General features: G+C 56.3%; 1 protein-coding gene across 4 annotated transcripts; it reads right to left on the bottom strand.

Annotated features, from left to right (window-relative positions):
- Window positions 1-596: 596 nt before the first annotated feature.
- On the bottom strand, window positions 597-19,772 carry SHF (Src homology 2 domain containing F). Of its 4 annotated transcripts, none has more exons than XM_078079407.1 (7): window positions 19,754-19,772; window positions 9,926-10,067; window positions 7,953-8,159; window positions 6,300-6,440; window positions 4,899-5,070; window positions 4,632-4,751; window positions 597-1,385 (listed from the first exon to the last, which is right to left on the bottom strand). In XM_078079407.1, exons 2-7 carry the CDS (start codon window positions 9,957-9,959, stop codon window positions 1,199-1,201), a joined length of 861 nt encoding a protein of 286 aa, XP_077935533.1. In that variant the 5' UTR covers window positions 9,960-10,067; window positions 19,754-19,772; the 3' UTR covers window positions 597-1,198. The 4 variants fall into 4 exon arrangements, with proteins under 4 accessions (XP_077935533.1, XP_035926712.1, XP_035926714.1 ...); XM_036070819.2 differs by lacking the exon at window positions 19,754-19,772 and adding an exon at window positions 18,735-19,250; XM_036070821.2 differs by lacking the exons at window positions 6,300-6,440; window positions 19,754-19,772 and adding an exon at window positions 18,735-19,250.
- Window positions 19,773-20,348: the final 576 nt, after the last annotated feature.

Raw genomic sequence — 20,348 nt, 5'->3', positions numbered from 1 at the left:
CGGTTAGAGGCACGGCCAGCAGGGGGCACGCGCGGACCGCCCCGCCACGCTCGGCCGCGAGCCCGAAGGCCCAGCCCCAAGGGAGCTCCGAGCCCAGACCTGCGGGCTGCAAGTCTCCAGGGGCCGGACTCACGGTCGGAGAATGGGGGAGGCGCGGCAGGCCCCGCTTCCTCTGGAAAGAAGACGCAGTCGCCGCGCCAGCTTTCCCGCCTCCGCGAGTGCGCGGCTTCCGCGTGGCAGGGCCGCCCGCTCCCCCTCGCCTGGCGCGCTGCCTCTTTGTCTCTCCGCGGCTCCCCTCCTCCCAGACGAACGGCTGTTGGCAGGAAATTGGACGCGCTCTTGGGGAGCCGCGCTCGTAGGCGCGGCGGGGAGGGGGCGCCGCGCGGCCGGTCGGCTCCGGGTGCCCCCAGCCGGGGCGGGGGCGGCAGGGGATGTTTTGACATCTCGTCAAGGGAAGGAACTTGATGCTTCGAAAGTGCTTTTCACAGCCGGCTTGTGTCGGCTCCAGAACTGATTTATAAACAGAATCTGCGCTCGCTTCGCCTCTCCCTCCCCCGACAGCCCGGGGGGCGGCGCTGGAGGCGCGGACGCGGCTGTGCCTGGCAGGACTGGGTTTATTTATTGCATCTGGCCGGGAGCCGGGGCGGCCCGGGGACTGCGCAAGTTCCCTCTGGCCCGAGCCCTTCCCCTCGTCTCCCCACCCCCACGGCCAGCTCCATCCTAGGGGGGTCTTCCTTCCCTAAGCCCCGCACCGGACTCTGGACGGAGCCCGCCGGCGGTTTAGGGGTGGAGGCGGCCAGGGCGCCCCGCAGGCCCGCGTCCTGCCCCACCCCGCACTGACCCAGGGGGAAGGAGTCGGTGGGGAAGGGGGTCGCCACCTGTGCCCTAGGGGCGGAAAAGGCGGGGAGCTGCGGATCTTAAACTCCTCTGGAGACCAGCGGCTCTGAAGCCCCCTTCCTCCAGAGGCTATCCTTTCTCCCCAGGGATTCCTGTCCTTGGCTCCAGACCACCTTTTACTCCAAGGCCCCAGTAGGCCTTCCCGTTTAGAATAAATTAAGGAATCTCCAGCTTCCACTCGATCTCAGGGAGAGGGGAAGAAAGGTTTGACAGAACATGTCCCTGGGAAGGGCCACAGCCCTCAGCCAGGGGATGGGCACAGGGCTGGGTCCAGATTTGTCACAGTGCCCGGGCCACCCATCTACAGAGTCCGAATGGCCACGGGGTAGAGCAGGGACATGTGCTCGGCCCCCTTAATGGGCAGCTTGCGGCTGGCGTAGTGGTGCACGATTTCAGGGACGCTGCTGAAGGGTGGGCTGTTCTGGCCCAGCACGTACTTGTGTTCCTTGGTCCGGGACAGCTTCATGTGCATGAAGCCCTGACTGCTCCTGGGAAGAGGAGAGGAGACCCTGGTGAGTAGGGGCCCTCTCCGGTCCCCCTTCCCTCCCCCACCCCTGCAGCAAAAGTGGTTGTTCCGAGCCAGCTGTGTGTGGAGGTGGGGAGGGAAGGTGGAGGTCAGTCCAGAAAACAGGGAGGAGGCAGAGGGGATTTTGTGAGTGGGTAACAGTAGGCATTGGCTTTGTGGTGAGGGCACTGGGTGCGCCAAGAATGTGTGTGTGTAGTGAGTGTACAGGGCGTGCAGGTGGAAACTGGAGCGACCACTCTCCCTGCCCCAAACTCTGGGACCCAGGCACCAGTGCCCTCCAGCCTGTATGGCCAAGGCTGGTCTACCCTCCCCATCTCTGAGCTGTGGGGGACGACACCTGTGGGGAGCTCCTAATGACTGATGTGGAGACACAAACATCCTGGGCAGGACAGTGTGTGGACAGATGTGACAACCAAGTGAATCTTGGTTGAGGCTCTCTCTTGCAGAAACCAGGGGAGGGGGCGAGCTAGCTGCTCTGGAAGTCCCTCCCAAATCGGGAAGGCTCCACTGCCTTGGCCCCGGGGATACCCCTTTACCCTCCTGCTAACTGGGCCTTGGCCAAGCCCCCAGCTCCTCTCTCCCTTCAGCCCGGATGACATCATCCGTGAGGCTGTAACTCCATTCCCTCCCTCAGAGAGGGGAGGCTCCCCTGCCTCTCCCAGCTCCCTGACACAATCCAGGAAATGGACATTAGTGCCCGGCCCTGCCCTCAGACAAGGACCCTGCCGCTCAGAGCTCTGGCTAGCTCCCAGCCGCCCCGGCACCCTGTCTTAGAGAGACAGCATGGGGGTGGGGCCCGAGCAAGAACAACCCCTGCCCAAGCTACCACAGGCCCGGTCCACAGGCAAGGAGGAAGCAGTGCATGCGGGAGCCCTGAAGCCTGAATACTTGTCTCTCGGGGCCAGAGCCTACCTGGGGACAAGTGCAGGGCTCAGAAACTAGTATAGGAGGTAGGACTGGTGAGGAGGGCCCTCAAACGAGGTGAGGCTGGCAAACCTTATTTCCCTCCCCTGCCTGGGTACAAAGAAGGCTCTGACTGGACCCATTTCACTGGGCCCACAAGTGGAGATGGAGAGTGGATGACTGAAGAGAGGAAAGGGATGACAGGAAGAAACAGTCCTTTATCACCCACCCTCCCAATTCCTTCTCCCTGCCCCAGGATCCAGTACCCTAAAGCCTGCTGGGGGCCCCAGGCTGGGTGTATGTGTGTATGGCGGGGCGGGGGGGGGGGGAGCACGGGCATCCTTCTTCTGGAGGTCTGAGATAACAGCTGAGGCTGACAGTGACCACACAGGCCCTGGGGAAGGGAGCTAAGGGCCTGAGGAAAATGTACTGTCCCTGGGGGCGGTAGAGAAGGGAGGCAGTGAGCAGTCTTCCTCCCCTGTCTGCCCTATGCCATGGCCCAGGCCCAAAGCTGTGGGCAGCAGCTTGGCCCTTGCTTTCCCTCACCCCCTCACAGTTTGGGGACAACCCCTACCCACAGTCCACTTGGGATAATCACCTCTCCCCAAAACTGCATTATATCTTCTCCTTGAGGGACAGATTTGGCTAAAAAGGGCAATAAAGTGGCAACAAGCCTCCATCTGGGAAACTGACCTCCTGGGATAAAGTCCCAAGCCGAGTCCTTGCCCAACCCTCAGGAGCCTGGGTGGGACTAGCTGGGCCGCAGGGCCAGAGCTGACATGGCTTTGGGAGGAAGCTGTTTAATTACCAGTGAAAGCCCTTCCATTACAGAGAGCAGAGAAACCATAATTGTATTTCAGAGAAGCCATTTATATGCAAACGAGGCTCTGGCAGACAGATGCTGGTGGGGCCAGATCAGCCAGGGCTGAAGCAGCATCCAGGCCTGCCTCCCCTCTTACTCCCCAGGCTAAGGCGGAGCCCTGCCCTGCTCCGTTTAGGGAGCCAGACCCTTGCTATCTAACGCAGCCTTGGACTGTTCCAGACTTGAGGACGGGTGGAGCTATGCAATGGAATAGTGCTGTTCTTGTAGTCAGACTTAACTGAGCTGGGTCCAAATCCTGCTTTTGGCACTTTACTACCTGGTGGCCTTGAGCAAGTCACATACCTCTTTGTATTTCTTTCTGGCTATAAAAAAAGAGATTCATCTTGCAGGTTGGTAGTTGGTTTGGAGAGGATATATACGCTGCTTGGCACAGAGCAGATGCTCTGTGACTCTTAACTATTAAAGCAATACACATCCTAGTGTTATATCAGATTTTTGACAGATGAACTTTTCCTAAATGCTCCTTTGATTTTATGATAATTTGCAGAGTATGAGAGCTGCAAGAAACCTAAGAGGTACCCATCAATGCATTTTGCAATGGGAGAAACCAAGGCCCAGAGAGGTTACATGATTTGCCTAGGGTCACATAGCTAGTTTTATTAAGCCCAAGAATAAAATTCAAGTTATTTGACTATAGACTGGATCTTCCCATTATCTTTTAGTTGAAGTTGAATAATTATCCTCAAATGTATCTGTTCAATAGTCCCAAATTTCTGTATATTGCATTTGTTTGAAGTGGGCATATACCTGTATTCTAATATCCCTGGGGAATGTGGTAGGAGGTGGTACAGGGCCCCAGTCGTGATGGGGGGATGTGAACGGACACACCATCTGACGGGCTGCCACGTGGGGTGCAGGCCCTACCAGGCAGAACTCCTGGGTACCGAGGGGAGGGCTGGCCGTTCTACCAGGATGGCCTCGGAGGCCAGTGCTCGTTCTGTGTATCCTATCTTCCTATCCTTCCAATAAAGATGATGGCGATAATTTATTTAGCACTTAGCACCATGTTAAGTGCCTCCCATATGTTATTTCATTTGATCCTTCCCTATAAGGTAGACATTATTATTTCCCCATTTTATAAGTAAGAAAACTGAGGCCCAGAGAGGTTAAGGGGGCCCCAGGCCACACAGCTAGTATGTGACAGAAACTTTCTGAGCTGGACACTGTAGCTTGACTGTTTCCTCTAATGGACTCTGAGCTCCTTGCAACCTGGGGCTGAGCCTCAGACCCTCCAAATCCCCAGGGCCTGGCCCAGAGTCAGCAAATGTTCATGGGGATGGAGTTCTCCCCAGCTTGGCTGGGCACGGGGAGAATGTTGGAGTCTCCTCCTGTCCTGCCGGTTGTCTTCCCATGGATTCTCCTTGGTGCCATGGTGACAAGTTAATCCTGCCTAACGCTGGTAGTTGGCCCACCCCTACTCACTTGAGGGACAGAGAGAAATCATTCTTGCTGGTCTCACTGTTGCGCACCAGGTAGCTGGCCTCTTTGCACAGTCGGAGCAGGTTCTCGGCATCTGTTCGACTGATGGCCCCGTGGTACCAGCTGAGGACAAGAGAGAGGAAGGGGGGCATCTCTGCTGGGTCCCTCGCCGTCCTGGCCCACCCATTCTGGGTGTCCCCTGCAGGCAAGCCAGTGGCAGGAGGGGAAAGGAGGAGGGGAGAGAGTCCCCAGCTGGACACAGACACTCACACCTGGTTTTCCAGAGGCAGTGCTGGGTCTGTCCACTCCCCAAGGGGGCTGCTGGGCTCCATGCTTAGGGACTTGGCTGACTTGGGGTTCCCTGCAGAGAGTCGGGGAGGTAGCCGCCCCTTCTCCTCCCGGCCGGGTGACAGGCAGCTCTTCTCAGATCCTTCAAACTGGGCTGTGGGGAATATACCAGTCATAGACTCTGAGGACCTTAGAGATAGAGCCCTGTAGAATAACTGGTGCTCCACCCCCATTTTCTGCCAGAAGGGGTCAAAGGAATGTTCTGGAAGGGTGGGACATGCTCCTGGGCTTGACTGTCTCTGGGGACAGAATCCTGGGTCCACTCCCTCGTTGGAGGTGGGGCTCGGCCCTCCTATGCCATACTGTGCCTACCAGTCCCCACGCTGTGGGAGGAGAGGGGAGAGGAGCAACATGAGAAACCACTTAAACTTCTCCCTCTGGAGGAGCGGCCTGCCTTCCCCTATTCCATTCCCCCTCGGGGTGGCTTCAGCGCTGATAATATTGTTTCTTTCTCCTCCTCAGAGTTCATTACCGTTCTCCATATCACCCTGCCAAGCCATTCTGTAGAAATGACTTATCGATTTGAGAACAATTATCCGATTCCCCTTGGTGCCATCCTGACAGGCTAATCCTGCCCAAAGCCGCCAGCCGGCCCGCCCCTCCCCCGCCCCCAGGGTTACTGCCCACAGGCTCCCTGCCCCCACCCCGAGGAGCCCGGCTGAGGCGGCTCTGCCCTCCCAGACCAGGGCAGGCCTGACCACTGAGCCAGCACAGGGGAGGGAGGAAGCCAGTGGGCCACATGAGCGCAGGCACACACGGGCAGGCGATGGAGACCCTCCTTCATCCTGTATTTACAAAATACCCCTCACACTCAGGCCCAAATGTACAAACATTCTGTACAAAACTGAACAGAGATGAAGCGTTCAGTGCTTCCTTTCTCCTCATCTGGGCTTTTTCTCTCCTTGTAGCACTTTCAGGACCTTATTGTCTCTCAGTCACCAGATGCAAGGATCAGACCCTTCCCTTACTCAAGGAGTCAGACACTTCCTATGCTAGCATCACCCCCACCTCAAGAGTTATTTGCATCGCCAAAGGATTGGGGCAGGCAAAATCCTATGCAAAGAAGTGAATTTAAAATAGTGGATTTTTGTGGCATGGTAGGAAAGATATTTGGAAAGGGACTCCTTTAGAAGACACCTTCCCCACACCTCTGGGAGGAAGGAGGAATGTGTGCTTTGTCCCTTCTCTCTTCCCTCCAGGACAAGGGGGATTCTTCCTGGGTTCTCCAAACCCTGCCCCACTTCAGCTCCTCCAACCCAAGCTGACAGGGCCTGAGGCATGAGAGGACATGTCACCCTGGCCAGAAGCTCCCACAAGACCCACCGCTGCCGTCCTCCAGGCTGGGCTCAGGGAGGGGTGAGGCTGGACCGGAGATGTCCCTGTCCCCGTCAGGCAGGGAGGGGCTGCTGTCCAGCTGTCCCACCGGCGGAGGCCAAGGTAGGTCTTTGATGACCTTAATGTCAACTGGAACCAGTAGCAGCAGGGAGAAGAGGCACAGACAGGGACAGAGACAGAGACAGAGAGACAGAGAGAGGCAGAGGTTGAGACACCAAAACCCAGAGCCAGGACACAGGACAGCCTAGAAAGGAGGAGGGTCAGAGCAGAGGCAGGGGTGGCTTCTGAGGGGGGAGCAGGACTCTCAGAGGGTTGGATGGAGCCACAGTGACCACACCAGGCTGGCTGAGTCCAAGGGTGGGAGGCACAGGTAGCAAATAGCAGGATGCAGAGTCTTGCACTGCCAGCCACGTGGGCCCCCTTCATTTGAACCCTCATAAGCCTCCAGGGCCCAAAGGGACCAGGAGAGGAGGAAGGGAGAGACAACGAGCTGCCCTTGCCTCCCAGCACCACACCCAGGCTCCCACAGCCTCCTGGCACCCTCAGACTTGCCACCTTCTCCCCACGGCCTGGGAAGTCATGGGCAGCGAGACTGACAGCCCGGCTCCAGGCTGTCAGGAATACTCCGATGTGGGGGCAGATGTTTTATTGAAATTTACCCCCCACACCCTCAGTCCTGAGCCTTGACAATTAAGACAGGGATGCCGCTGGCAGCTGCAGGACTGCTAACGAGGTTTCCTAATGACGAGCATAGATTTTCCCATTAAGCAATCCAAACAGTATTGATTCTCCAAGGAGACTTCTGGAGATAAACGGTCCATCCTCAATGGTGCAAGCTTTACAGGAAACAAATTAGAAACCTGTGGTTTCCCAGTCTGGCTGCCAGGGTGGGGAGGACAGGGCAGAGAGCGGAGTCTAGCTCCAGGAGGGGTGAGGGGGCCATGGGAGTCCGGGTGAAGTCGAATGGCATTGCCACCCTTTGTGTTCTCCCCGAGTCAAGAATCCAGGGGCTAAAGCACTCTCCAGGCTCCCCAGACCGTAGCAGCACCCACTCAGACCACCAGCACACACCTCCCCAGGTTGGACGCCAGGCCTGGGGCAGGAGAAACCTAACCCTCATTCAACCAACCTCCCTCTCCCCCACCAGTTCCTGCTCCTCAGAAATCCCCCTGGGGCGCAGGTGCCCCTGGTCTGGCACAGCCTGCTACCGGGAGACACAGCTCTCTGATTCAGGGCTGGGATCTCTAAGGGTTACACACACAGCCATTTTCATTGTCCGGGGGGTTAAATGCCTTCTTTCGTTAAGTGTAAGTATCTAACGTGTCACAAGTTTTATCATTTTGTTTGGGAATTTCTTTATTTTAAAATATGCCCTGTCTCCCAAAAGATGGAAGTGGCCTAAGCCTCTTGGCCTCTGAGAGGTGGTGATGCAGGGGAGACCCTTCATCCTCCCGTGCCCGTTCCCTGACCCTGCACCCACACTGCCCAATTCACCAATCTCTGGGATGCACTCAACTATGCTTCCCTTGAGCCCAGCTTCGGGGACTCCCCCAGCCCCTGGGGTCCACTCCTTCCACTCCCCTGGGCCTGGAGAGCTGTTTAGAGGCCCCAGCAGACCCACCCTCTCCACCCAGGGCTTACCTGCAAAGGCTTTGGAAATCCGCTCCTTCTTCCACTCCCAGGGCTGGTCATACTCCTCGGGGGGCCTCTCGTCATCCTCTGGCAGCCGGGACTCCCGGGGCCAGGGGGCCCCCTCACCCTCTGGGGTGGCCCCCTCCTCCTCTGGCTCATAGGGCGTGTCATACAGAGGCAGGGGCTGAGCTGCTGTCTCCTTGGAACTCCGGATCTCTGCCAGGGCAAGGCAGGAGGGAAGGTGTGAGAGCAGCCCTGGCTGCCCGGCTCAGCTCCTCTGGCAGCGCCCTCAGCAACACACCAAGCCTCCTTCAGAGGAGATGCCACTGGCTTTGGGGGCCCAATGGCCACACATCTGGGGTCCCTTGCCCTCAAAACACCTCTGGGGTTCCAAAAAGCAATGGGATCCAATGGAGGCAGGGGCAGAGAAGCACCAGCGTGAAAGACAGAGAAAAGATCTTTAGATGGCCAGCAAGGGCTTGGGAAAGGAGGCTTACGCATTTTGGAAACTGAGGCAGGGTCCTCTCCTAATCCACCTCCTCTTGGCTACTCAGCTCCAATTTTTTTCCTTGCATCCCAAATAATACCACTTGACAATCAGAAAATCCTTCTTTGTTGCTCAGATACTGCTGATCACTCCCTCCTTGAAACTGTCCCCTCTGACAAGTCATGTTCATGGTCGTCCTCTCTGAGCACCCCTATTTGGACTCTTTCCCTGGCCCCTCTCTCGGTCTCTGTTCCCCAGAACCAGGTCTGATTTGCCCTCACTCCTTGCCCAGTCTCATGGCACCCTATACACTTCCAGTTGCCATCAACATCTTTCACTTTAACGTTTCAAACTTGCCACTTGCCCCAGAAGTTCTTCTAGTCTGTTCTGTGATTCTTTTTGGGATCGTTGACCCCATTGAAAATCTAGTAAAAGCTATGGAGCTACTCCCCAGAAAAATGTGCAAATTTTCACATACAACTCCAGGGCATTCATGGGCCTCCGAGGGGGACACACCCCTCTGATCTAAATTGGGTAGTCACCCTCCCACCTTCTCCCTTTCTGTGCACTACACTGCTCTCCTTGGTCCTGGCCCTCCTTCATCCTCCAAATTCCATCTGTTCACCACCAGTACCTGATGACTCTGAGCCTCGTCTCTCCACATCTAGATTCCTCCACTCTACCGGCTCACGTTTCCATGCGCCCCATGGAAGAACACTCTGACCACTCTCTGCCCCCTTGCCCCTCTCCCAAGGAGGGAGAGCAGCTTATCTGATCACCAGTGGATGCTCGCTCTCTTTCTCAGCTCTGCCTTCTGGCTCTTTCTCCTCCTGCCCCCCGTGAAGGGGCTTATAGCTGTGCTGCATGGCCCAAGCCTGAGTGGGCAAGTTTAATTCTGTGAAGTATTAAGCAGCCCATTGTGGAGACATAGCTAAGTAGTGTTCTCAATCTACTTTGTCAGTAATAAAGCTGACATAATCTTATCTTCATCTTTCCCTGGATCCTCTCTTGACCTCTGCTCTGCGCCCCAGGACCAGGTCTTATTCATTGCTTTCCGCCCCCGCTCCTTGACAGGCTGGCTCTTCTCTAGCCATGTGGTTCCAATTGCCATAAAGATGTTTCACTCTGACATCACATCATCTCAAGCTCACCACCTTCCCTAAAGCTAGTGATTCTCTTTTTGGGTTCCATGACCCCCGGCCCACACCACTATCCTGCCCTCCTGACTATCCTAACTCTATCTGCCTGACCTTTGGTTGTGTGGCCTTCTCTACCGCCTCACATCTCAGGTACCACAAGTCATTGCTCCTTCTCCAAAATGACTCTCTTGAAGGCAGTGGCCAAGGACCCAAGGTGGTCCATGGTGGACCCATGGTCTCCAAGGACCCAGTGAAGGGATCATGGAATCAGTCCTTAGTCTTGTGGGTCCCAGAGCCTGTTGTGCAAATACCCAGGCTTCAGAGAGCAATCCCCTACCCCTGACTCCATCACGCACCAGCCATCATCTTTTGGGCCTCATAGGGCTCCATGTAGCCGTCATTCTCAGGGACCTTCTCTGGGGCTCCCGAAGCTCCTGCTGGGCCTTCACCAGTCTCCTGAACATCAAACGGGTCCGCGTAGTCTTCAAGGATTGCCAACTGCGGGAAGACAGTGAGGAGAGCAGGCTTCAGACATCTGAGAGACAGCTCTGCTTCTCCCCAGATGCTTTGTCCATGGGAGTGAGTCCTGAACAGAATGTCTTAGACCCAGAGCCCAAGGTATCCAAGGGCAGGCTCTGAGCTTGGACAGGGACAGGCTCTGGCTCTTCCTCTGCAGGGTTCACCTACTAGGCTGCCAGCAGAGTGGCAGATCTATCTTTTCTGTTAATTTTGTGCCTCTGCGCCATCCCTTAGGTTAAATGGCCAGGATGAAGCTCTGGGGAGGCTTCATTAAGGCCTGCCTCAGTCCAGGTCCAGGCAGGGCGATAGAGGTGTTCAACACCAGATGGTTCAACAGAGGGAATTAATTCAGAGAGCTGGCTACAAAGGGGTTGGAGTTCAAAGAACAAGTGGAGAATAGCAGGCAACTCAGAGATTGACTTGGTCCGTGCCTGCAAGTTCAATCCCAGATGCTGAACAAAGAAAAATTTGCTGACCATCGAGAAAAGAAAAGCCAAATACTCATTTTATGGCACAGTTCTGCTGGTCTATCCTCAGAACATTCATCACCATGTCATGTGCATATTATTATACTCATTTTAAGGAAATAGAGGCTCAGGGCAGGTAGGGAACAACATGCCCAAAACCATCCCACCTAAGTGGAGGAACCCATTTGGAATCTGTGCCCTTTGTGCAAAATTATGGTGTCAACCTGCCACCAGTAGGCATGTTGGCCATCCCGGGAGAGAGACCACCCAAGGACAGCCCTGAGGAAAGCCAGGGTTTGAGCTCTGCTGAAATTCCCTGGTTCCTGGGGGCCAGGAACAGGAAAGGCGTAGCCTTGACCCTCCACATCCCACACTGCCCCTTTCTCCTCCCAAGTGGTTCATGACCAACCCTCTGTCCCTGCTCCAGTCAAGGCAGAGCGAACTGTAAGCCACACACCCTGAGGAAGAGCTCAAGGTGCTCAGGGCGGGGTGCAGCCGAGGACAATAGAGCCTTTCTCCAAGCTGGGCCCAGGCTCCTTGAAGGGGGGAGGCCAAGGCGGAGACAGAGCCCAGCCCACCCAGGGCTGCCAGCACCTGAGGGGAAGCACTGCACACTGAGTTGACAGGCATTGACAGGAGGTGGCTCTGGGGCCCGCGGCACAAGGAGGGGCCACTCCTGCCTCTCCTCCATTCTTGGTGTAGGCTTTGGGTCTGGGCCAGATCAGGATTGAGGGAGCCAGTTGAGCAGGGAGGCTGTGGGGTGACTGCCTGTCCAGGGTCAGTGGATCTGGGACCCCTAGCAAAGCAGAGATGGAGAAAGGAAATTGCCCCCCCGACAGAGACCGCTCATGCATGTTCCTTGGGCCCCCCACGAGCCCCTCTAGGGGTCTCTGAAGCACATCCCAACGACTCCTACCATCTCCCTCTTCAGTTCTTCAGCCCCTACCATGTTCCACCTTGTTCCACCCAAGCCCCCCAGTTCCTTCACCTCCCTCAAATCTCTACCTGCTTCTGAGAAGACCACCATCTCAGGTCATACCATCCCCACCATCAGCTCATCCACTAGCCTACAGTTCTTTGTTGTTTCTGTCTCTCCAGCCCTAAGAAGCACCGGCTCACAGCAGGTACTAGAAAAATGTTGCTACTAGATCACTGCCTATCTCCCCTTGGAGCTCTCCACCCCTAGTCCTCTTTCCTCCAAGAAGCAGAGAAAAGAAATCCACCCCAAGCTGCTTCCTCCCAGGCCTACTAGCACCCACAGCCGCACCCACCTGACCAAGGGGGCTCTGGAGCTGGCAGCGGGCACCCAGCCTCACACTCCTATGTGGCAGCTACTTAACAGTAACTGAGTCACTGGACGTGCCATCCTTAAACAGTGTAATGCCCACAAGACAAAGTCCGAAGTTAAAGGGATTTAAAGATTCTGCTTTCTTCTTCGGTTTCTCCCTACCCACCTTGGATCATTCTGTTACCTGAAAGTTCTGTGCTTTGTTTCTTACCAAAAAAGCTTTCCCTCTGCCTGGATTAGATGATTTTCTTTCTTCAGAAAGCCTTTCCATTCTCCCCCCAGGTACGGTTAGCTGCCTCTGTGCTGGGCTATTATGACACTGTGTAGTAAATACTTGTTTTAGCATCTGTCTTCCTGTAGACCATGAGCTTCCTGAGGGTAGGAACCATGTTTACTGCTAAATACCCAGTGCCTAAAAGTGCTCAGTAGATATTTGTTAAGTTAGTTCACATAAAACAGGAAGAATGGACAAAGGAAGCATTTTTCCTTGTTTATTCAGAGGAGAAAGGCATCATGAATCCAGCGGGGAGGTGGAGGGGGGCGTTGAGTCCCAGAGCTGCTCAGTGAGAAGTGCCTGGCCTAAGCTCCAGTCCCCCCAACTCTACAGAGCTCCCCCCAACAGCCCTTCCCACTGGAGTCCTGGGCTGGACTTGAGCTGTGACCCCTCCCAGGCCCAGCACGGGCCTCCTGAGGGCCAGCCCACGATGCCTGTGGGCACCCAGGTGACAGCTCTGTGGGCAGCTCAATGGCTCCTCTGTTCTATCCCTGACTCCACACCCTGCTCCAGGAAACACTAGCCCCCCGCCCTGGGCGCGTCACCCAGAGAAGCCACCCACAGGGCTGGGAGTCAGGAGCAGAAGCAGAAACACCTGCTGGGAAGGTTGGCAAGATGGGCACCCACCCTGGGCACATAGGATCCCTGTCAGAGGCCAGGCCTGCCTTCCCAGTGATTTCTAGGTCATGTGAGGAGGCAAAACTGCTCTGGGGGTGGCGGGGGGCTGCCTCCGCAGGCTTCTGACACCTTTGTTCTATCATGATTTATTTTGTTTATGGGACCTTTACCTGACTACTGTACTCACCGTTGTATACCGCATCCATCACGGGGCCTGGCACGAGGTAGGCGCTCAGTGCACATTTCCTGGATGCTCAAAAGGCCTCCCTCTCTCAGACTATCTTCTGGAGCGACACAGACTCTCAGATCCCCATTCACCCCAACTCTGACCACTCTCACAGGCCAGTAGCTGCTGTAGGAGTAGGCTGTCTGGAGAACCAACATTTAATGGGGATCAAAGCCTCTGGTTCAAGGGCAGAAGGGAAGAACTGGCAGGGAAGGCACCTAAAACCAGGGCTAATATTTAGGCAAACCCTCTAGTAAACAGAATGCTACTGAAAGGCTGAAATAATTCCAAACTAGTAGGCAAGTAGCTGCTGCTCAGCGCCCCCTTGTCCCCACGCCTCCTGCCAACCAGATCCCCCCCCTCCTGCCATCCAGCAGGCTCCAGACCCGACTCTTGTGCCTGTTCCCACTGGGCAGCGCCCCTCCCAGAGCAGCTGTCCGGCTTTGACTCTCCTTCCCGCCTAAGCCTCTCCTGCGATAGCTGGCAGGCCCACCATCTGGTGTGACCTTCCGCTCTGCAGCTGGGCCCTGCTAGGAGTTCCTGACCCCACCCATGGGGCTTGCCAGTCCAGGGGGAGCTAGGAGGGGGCACAAGTCACAGGATTTGGGCTCTGCAAGGTCCCCAAAGTCTATCCCTTCCCCTTTCCTCCATGTCTTCAGTTGACATTTAATGTCTGGAAGCCTCTGGTTTTTCACCTGTAGAATGGGGATGGTATTAGTACCTACCTCACAGGACTGGGAAGAGGACAATGAGCGTCAAAGTCCTTAGTTCAGAGACTGGAATGCAGTCGGTGCTCAATAGATGTTACCCCTGCTGCTGATCTCGTCTATTCGGACACTAAAGCCCAGAGTTTAGGTGCCTGACAGGGTACACAGATGGTGGCCATAGAGACAAGACTGGGACCCAGGTCTCCTAACTCTCAGTGCCTTGCTGCAGATTTTCCAGACAACTTGGGAAATGTAGCATCTTCTCTCCTCTCCTTGTAGATTTAAAATACACTCTAGGATGTTAAAGGCTCTGAGAAATCGTGTAGCAAAGAGAGCTGTCTAATTTTGTTTAACTCGGCATTTCTCCAAAGTATTTAACCGTGAAATCCTTTTTCCGCTGAAAGTCTGTCAGTTTTGGAAATGGTATACTATTTACCTTTCCCAAGATCAAACTTTCTGCACCCTCTTCCCACTTATTGGAATGTCTTTCCCAATTTTATCTGCCATGGAAACTCCTTCACATGAAACAAATTTGTCATCATCTTTTTCTAATTACAAAGAAATGTCATGCTTGTAAGACATTCGAACATCACAGACACACAATGGATGTCGACAACTCTTTTAAGGTGTGTCTGGGGCCACCTCAGGACTGGGTGGCAAGTGCTGGCCTTCAGGCTCGGGAAATGGTGAACTCAGCACGGGATGCACCCTCCATTCCTTCTCTGAGTCTCCTTCCCCTCGTTCCTCAGCAAATGCTTGGTGAACACCTCCCGTCTCCTGTCTGCAGGTGCCACGGTCCCATGGCACGGTGTTGGCAGCCAGCCTGCCGTCAGGCTGCCTGACTGTGCACCTCAGCTCTCCTACTTACCAGCTGTGAAACCATGCAAATGTGACTCAACACTCCTGTGCTTCAGTCTCCCTATATATAACCTGGGGATAAGAACAGAATCTTCCTTGTAGGGTCACTGTCAGAAGCAACTGGTCTAAAACACATCAGCTGCTTCAAAATGGTACCAGGCACACGGTAGGGACTAACTAGGTAACTGTCTGCCATTATATCATTAAAGACGAAAAGACCAAATTTCTGGGTCCTCCAGGAGCTCACAGTGACAGCCACAAAGGGAGCTCCAAGAGTGCGGCCCCTCGAGGTGCTGCGAAGCCCCGCGGCCGCGCCCCAGGCTCACTGCGCACAGGGACCGGGCTCCCCCGCTGCTCTCGCGGAGCGTCCCACTGGTCTGCAGCGCCCTGGCTGCTCCCAGCTCCCAGCAGGTGGAGTGCCAGGGCTGACTGAGGTGTCACCGAGTCACCGGCCAAGCCAACAAGCTGCAGATGCCTTCTGGAAAGAGTGAGTGCCGCAGCGTGAGGAGGTGGCAGTGGGAAGAGTGGACGGGCCTGCCATAAAATGCGCCGGTAGCTGGCAGGCCTCAGCCGTAAAGCTGAGCACCAACGGCAGCAAAGATGGCCAGCCCAGGCCCCAAAGGGTTAAGAGCTCTAACCAGGCCACAAAGGTCCCTTCACCTGGACCCTTCTCTTTTCCGCCCCCTGCTTCCACCGGAGGACATGTGCAAGATAAACAGATCAGAACTCCAGACTCTGTGGAAGTCATAATAAGGAAAATTAAAGCAAGACCGAACAAACTCAAAAAAGGCAAGGACCGGGTCTTGTAGGTGGTGAGTCCCTTCAGCGCCCAGGCCAGTGTCACTTAATGCTATAGAAATCCTCAGTGAACACTGGCTAAGGCACGATCCTGCGGCAGCCCCTACCCGCCCTCCTGATCCCAGGGCAGGGATGTCTTGTTTGACTTTGGACACCCTCAAAGTTTCCTTCCCTTTCCTCTTTCTACCTGTTTTTTCACTTGTTTCCAAATTTGGGCCTGGAAGATCCAAGTCCACATGGACACCACGTATGAGGTGTATCTATTTTTTTAAGTTCTTGATATTTTGGGCCCTATGAACTCCTGTGAGAATCTGGGAGCTGTGAGCTTTTCCCAGAAAAATGCTCATGCACCCAAATATTTGCACACAATTTCTGGAGGTTCATGAACCCCAGAAGCTTCTCCATGAGCTAAGAACAAGAGCCCTGGTTTCAATGCATCCAGGGTGCCTGCCTGATTGTTCACATCATCTCTTTCACTGTCTCTCTGTCACACACACACACACACACACACACACACACACACATATCTTGGCAGGATGGAGGCAAAGGACACACTGTGCAGATGGTCACAGGCAGCTCAAAGCTTCATCCAATTAGGGTCCCTTTCCCATCCCCATCCCCCTTTCCTAATTAGACCAGGTTTTTCCTGTTGCAGATCTGAGAAAAGGGAGCAAAGCAAGGAAGGCCCAGTTCTCTCACCCCTCTGCCCAAGTGTGGCCTGGAGGCCAGACAGGGCCCAGCACCATGAGGGAATTCTTCCGATGGCCAGACGGTGAGGCCCTGCCTGCCCGGTCCAGGGTGCAGCTCCCACTGCTCCCACACCTGCCCTGCCAGGCCTGCCCAGATGGCACCCTTGCCCCCTTGCCAAATGCGGCAGTGGGCTTCAGGGAGGGCCAGCAGCCAGAGCCCTGCGTGGGGAGACACTAACTGTCTTAAGCTCCCTGGGCCTCTCAGGGTCCTGCCTAAATCCCCATTCTCTCCTGCCCCCCACGTTCACTTTCCACAGGGCTCGTTTCTCCTCAATCGTCTCATCACAGAAGTATTTCCACCCATTTCATCAAACCTCACAACCCAGGCCCTCTCACAGGGTTCAGGCCCTCCTGGCACCAGCCACTGGGCTCCAGGAGAAGAAGAAAAGTGGGCCAGCCTATGGCACATCCTGGTCTGCAGTCCCTATCTCACCTCAGGAAGTGACCCCAAAGCAAAAAGCCAAGAAGACCTGCCTGGCTGAGAGGAGAGGAACAGAGAACTGGGACAAAACACCTCACAGAACATAAACTCCAGATCAACAGGCCAGCTCACTGTTCAGGGACAGCAACTTGGGTTTAGGATAAGGGGCTCAGGGACCTAACCTGGACTCGTCCTAAGGGAAAACTCTGGGATCCCCCAAACTCTGCTCCTAAACGAGTGGAGCTGCTCTCTCTCAATGGTGGGAGGCTCCAGGTCAGGGCCCGCAGAGACAATGTCCCTGCCCCTGAGCCAGTTTGGATGGCATCCTGGATCCTTCTCATCACACCCACTAAAGAAACCACAGATTGTGTAGCTCCTGGGAGATCCTGCTGGATTTCATTCCTGTCCCTGCAGCTGACAAAGGAGTCAGACACCTCTTGGCCCCTAAGGTCCGAACAGCCCACAGATCAGAGTCGACCCAGGTTGAGGAATGGTTGCCCTCGGTGAGAAGAGGCTATGGATCATCCACAGTTGTGTGGATGCAGCCCCTTCCTTGGGGGTCTCTGTGGGGAAATGTACAAAAGGGAGCTGTAGTTAAGGGAGTCTCTGACCTTCAGGTCACCCTAGCAATGGGCGTATTTCATTCACCCCTTTTTAGGCCAAGCATGTCAGGCACTTGGGAAATACAAACATGAGGAGGACAACAGTCCTTGTCCTAGAGGAGCCCATGGCTTGGGGGGCAGCATGTTAGGCCATTCCAAGACTGCAGAGAGGAAGGCCAGGGATAGCTCAGGCCCATGTGCCAATGGGCAGTGGTCAGGGAGAAGGACACTAACTGGTCAATAGTAAGAACAAGGCCTAATGCTCCCTCTGCCTCACTGCCACCACCACCTCACATCGCCCAACAGTGGGTGACAATGAGGAAGGAGAGGAGCTGAAGGACGTGATGAAAGCACAGTCTCCTTCTGCAGGCTAAGGATCCTGGCCCAGGATGGGCAGTCATGCCCCATGGCAGGAACTAGGGGAAAAATAATTCACATTCCTGAGGCTTCTGCTCTGACCCCGACACATCTCTCTTATCCAGGAAATCGGGCAGAACGGCACTCTCTCCACCAAAGGCTTAACACTGGAGCCAATGGATTTGCCCTCCAATCAAATAAAACTGTGTTCTCCACTGAAGAAAGGGATTAAGCCCCAGAGCTGAGCTTCCAGGGTTGCGTGAGAAAGGGACAACAGAGCCAGGGCAGCCCACAGAGTCACTGTCGTGGAATTTAGGGCTAGAGGGACCTGGAGATGGCTTTCAGCTATCAAGGAGGGAGAAGGCTGAAATGGGGTTGGGCAAGGGATGGCTTCTCCACCAGAGCCTCTGAGGCACTGTGGATGTTCTCCAGAACAGTGAATGCCCAGCTTTCCCTTCATCCCATGCCTGCAGGTCCCCCAAAGGCTCTAGCCTCCCTCAGAATGGGCCCGGGAAAGGGGAGGCCAGGAGGAGACAAGTGGGCTCAGCTGCTCAGCCCCTTCTGGGCAACAGGTTCTAAGCACTGACTGCCCCCTTACCTGGGGGGACAAGGGAAGTAGTGCAGGAGTGGGCCCGCCTGGACCTCAGTGGTCAGTATCCTTGGTGAAGAGCTACATACCTCTTGTTCTGGCTTCCTGAGAACAACAGTCCACCTGCCTCCAGGACCACACTGGGTAAGGCAAAGGCCAGCTCTTGCGGTAGCCCCAGGGAGAAACCCCAGCGCCCCCCGCCCTCCTTCCTGGGGCTCCAACACCTGCAAGGAGGCTTGGGCTCCCTGAAGAGGAGCAATGGAGCTCTGTGCTGCCTCTGCCCAGGGGGGAGGGGTCAGAGATCAAAGGGCAGGGAGGCCATAAACTGGTGTAGGGTGGGGGGGTGCTCAAATTCCGTTAGAAAAAAGCTTGCTGATTAGGCCCGGGAGGAGGCGGAGGACTGAGATGAGGAGGGCAGAGCCCGTGAGGAAGAGGGCCACTGGTCCCGGGGCGATAACAGGGACAGAAGCAGAGTTTGGGGCGCACGTCCCAGATTAGTCAGTCGAGAATTTGAACAAAGGTGGTTGAAGGCTCCGAGCCCCCGGGTCAAGGATTAAGATCTTGTCCGCCAGGAACCGTGACATTGAGGGGCCCAGGCCCGGCCCCGGCCAGGCCACCTTTGTCCCTCTTGAAAGCCCCAGACCTCCTACCACCTCTCCTCCCGGCCACCCCCTCCCCGGCGCAGCACTCACCCGGTCGCTACTGGCGGGGGGTCCAGAGATCCGCTCCTCGGGAGGGGGCGCTGGGGGGCCAGGGGTCTCAACCCGAATAAGGCGGTGGGGAGGCGAGCCGTGGCGCGGGGGCGGCGTGGGGCCGGGAACGGCGGGGGTGGCTGGGGCAGCAGCGGAGCTGGACGGCCCCCCAGAGTAGGGGTCTTCGAAGTCGCGCTCCCTCTGCAGCCGGTAGGCGGCCAGGATGTCCGGGGGTGGCGCAGGGGGCGCGGCCGGAGAGGGTGCGGGGGGACGGTAGTCCGGCTCCGGGGGCGCCGGCTTGCCCCCACCTCCGCCGCCGCCCCCCCCGCGGAAGCCCAGGTGCTCCCGGAGCCACTTGGCCACTCCGCCACTGCCGCCCCCTCCAGGGCCGGCTCCCGCTCCCCCGGCGCCCCGGCGCGACCCCCCCGGGCCGCTCCCCGCGCTCCCCTGCGCCCGCTGCCCCGGGCCGGAGCCCGCCGGAGGAGCTCCGCTCAGTAACATGGGGCCAGCCAGACTGAGCGAGGGGAGCTCTGTGGCCGGGCGGGGGGCGGGGGCGGGGGCGGAGCTCCGCCGGGCGGCGGGAGGGGGCGGGGCTCGTCAGTAACAAGGGAGGGGCGGGGTTCCGCTCCCTATCGGGGTCTACCTCCCCCCGCCAGGGAAGAGAAGAGGGGGTGCGGGTTTCCAGCCGGGGTGGACGCACGAGAAGTAAGTGGGCGACCCCAAGGCAGGGGATGCGAATCCTGGACTGAAGGTGAATCCTCCACGTGTCCCCACACGTGCCCCTGTGGGGGCGCACCTGTCTCCATCTGTTTCCCCCTCCCCAGCTCACGCGCGGCGCCTCACACTCCTGGCTTCCCAGCCCTTGGACGCCTACCGTCCCTCCCCTCCCTTCCCCCAAGGCTTCCTAACTGGGATATATCCCAAGAGGAAAAGCTAGGGAGGGCGAGGGAAGGGGCTGTTCCGTAAGATGTGTCTGTAACAATCCCCTCTCTTCTGTGTACCATGGGAGCCCCACCTACCTCCTCCCATCCAACTGCTCCCACTGCATTGCTTCCCAGTCCAGGCAGGCATATCTCACATCACAGATAATCAAGTCTCTAGTGATACCCGCTTCTCCCGTGTCGTTTCCACACACGCCCTCCTTACATGCAAACAGCCCTCACACGAACGCCTCGCACCCACCCGCGCAGCCGCTAGGAGCAGGCCCACCCGGCCCTGACGGCAGCGTGCACACACGCAGAAATCCCTTCGAGTCAAATCCCAGGCTTCATTGTCAATCAGGTTAGTGACAGAATAGAAACAGACAAGTCAATAAATCAAGTCTAGAAACAGTTCCAATGTTGTCTATCACAAACCCCTTATCCTCTCGAGGCTCGGATGCTCAAGCGACAGGCATTTTTGTCTTAGAAATAAAGCCAGTTTCCCCACAGAAATAATGTAGCCCTGAAGCAAACGCCAACATTTGCTTTTGGCTCTGCTGGGGAGGTAGCAGCTTCACATCATCATCATCCCTCTGGGCACTGCCTCAGAGTCTCTCTCACCCTTGGGCTCACATCTGCCATGGGAGGGAGCAAAGAGCCACATTAGGCCCCAAAGGGAAGGGGGCTCAGAGGT

This window comes from Halichoerus grypus, chromosome 8, assembly GCF_964656455.1.
Source record: "Halichoerus grypus chromosome 8, mHalGry1.hap1.1, whole genome shotgun sequence".
NCBI classification, from domain to species: Eukaryota; Metazoa; Chordata; class Mammalia; order Carnivora; family Phocidae; genus Halichoerus; species Halichoerus grypus.
This window is presented reverse-complemented; position numbering and strand designations above follow the sequence as displayed.

Bases quoted from the DNA above. Each gene is read 5' to 3' on its own strand.
- SHF (XM_036070819.2), bottom strand. From the start codon at position 19,235: ATGTTACTGAGCGGAGCTCCTCCGGCGGGCTCCGGCCCGGGGCAGCGG. The intron at 8,160-9,925 runs GTGCGTGATGGA...TTGCCCTGGCAG, and splicing joins GGCCCAAAAGATGATGGCTG to AGATCCGGAGTTCCAAGGAG. The intron at 5,071-6,299 runs GTGGGTCTTGTG...TATTCCCCACAG, and splicing joins CAGCCTGGAGGACGGCAGCG to CCCAGTTTGAAGGATCTGAG.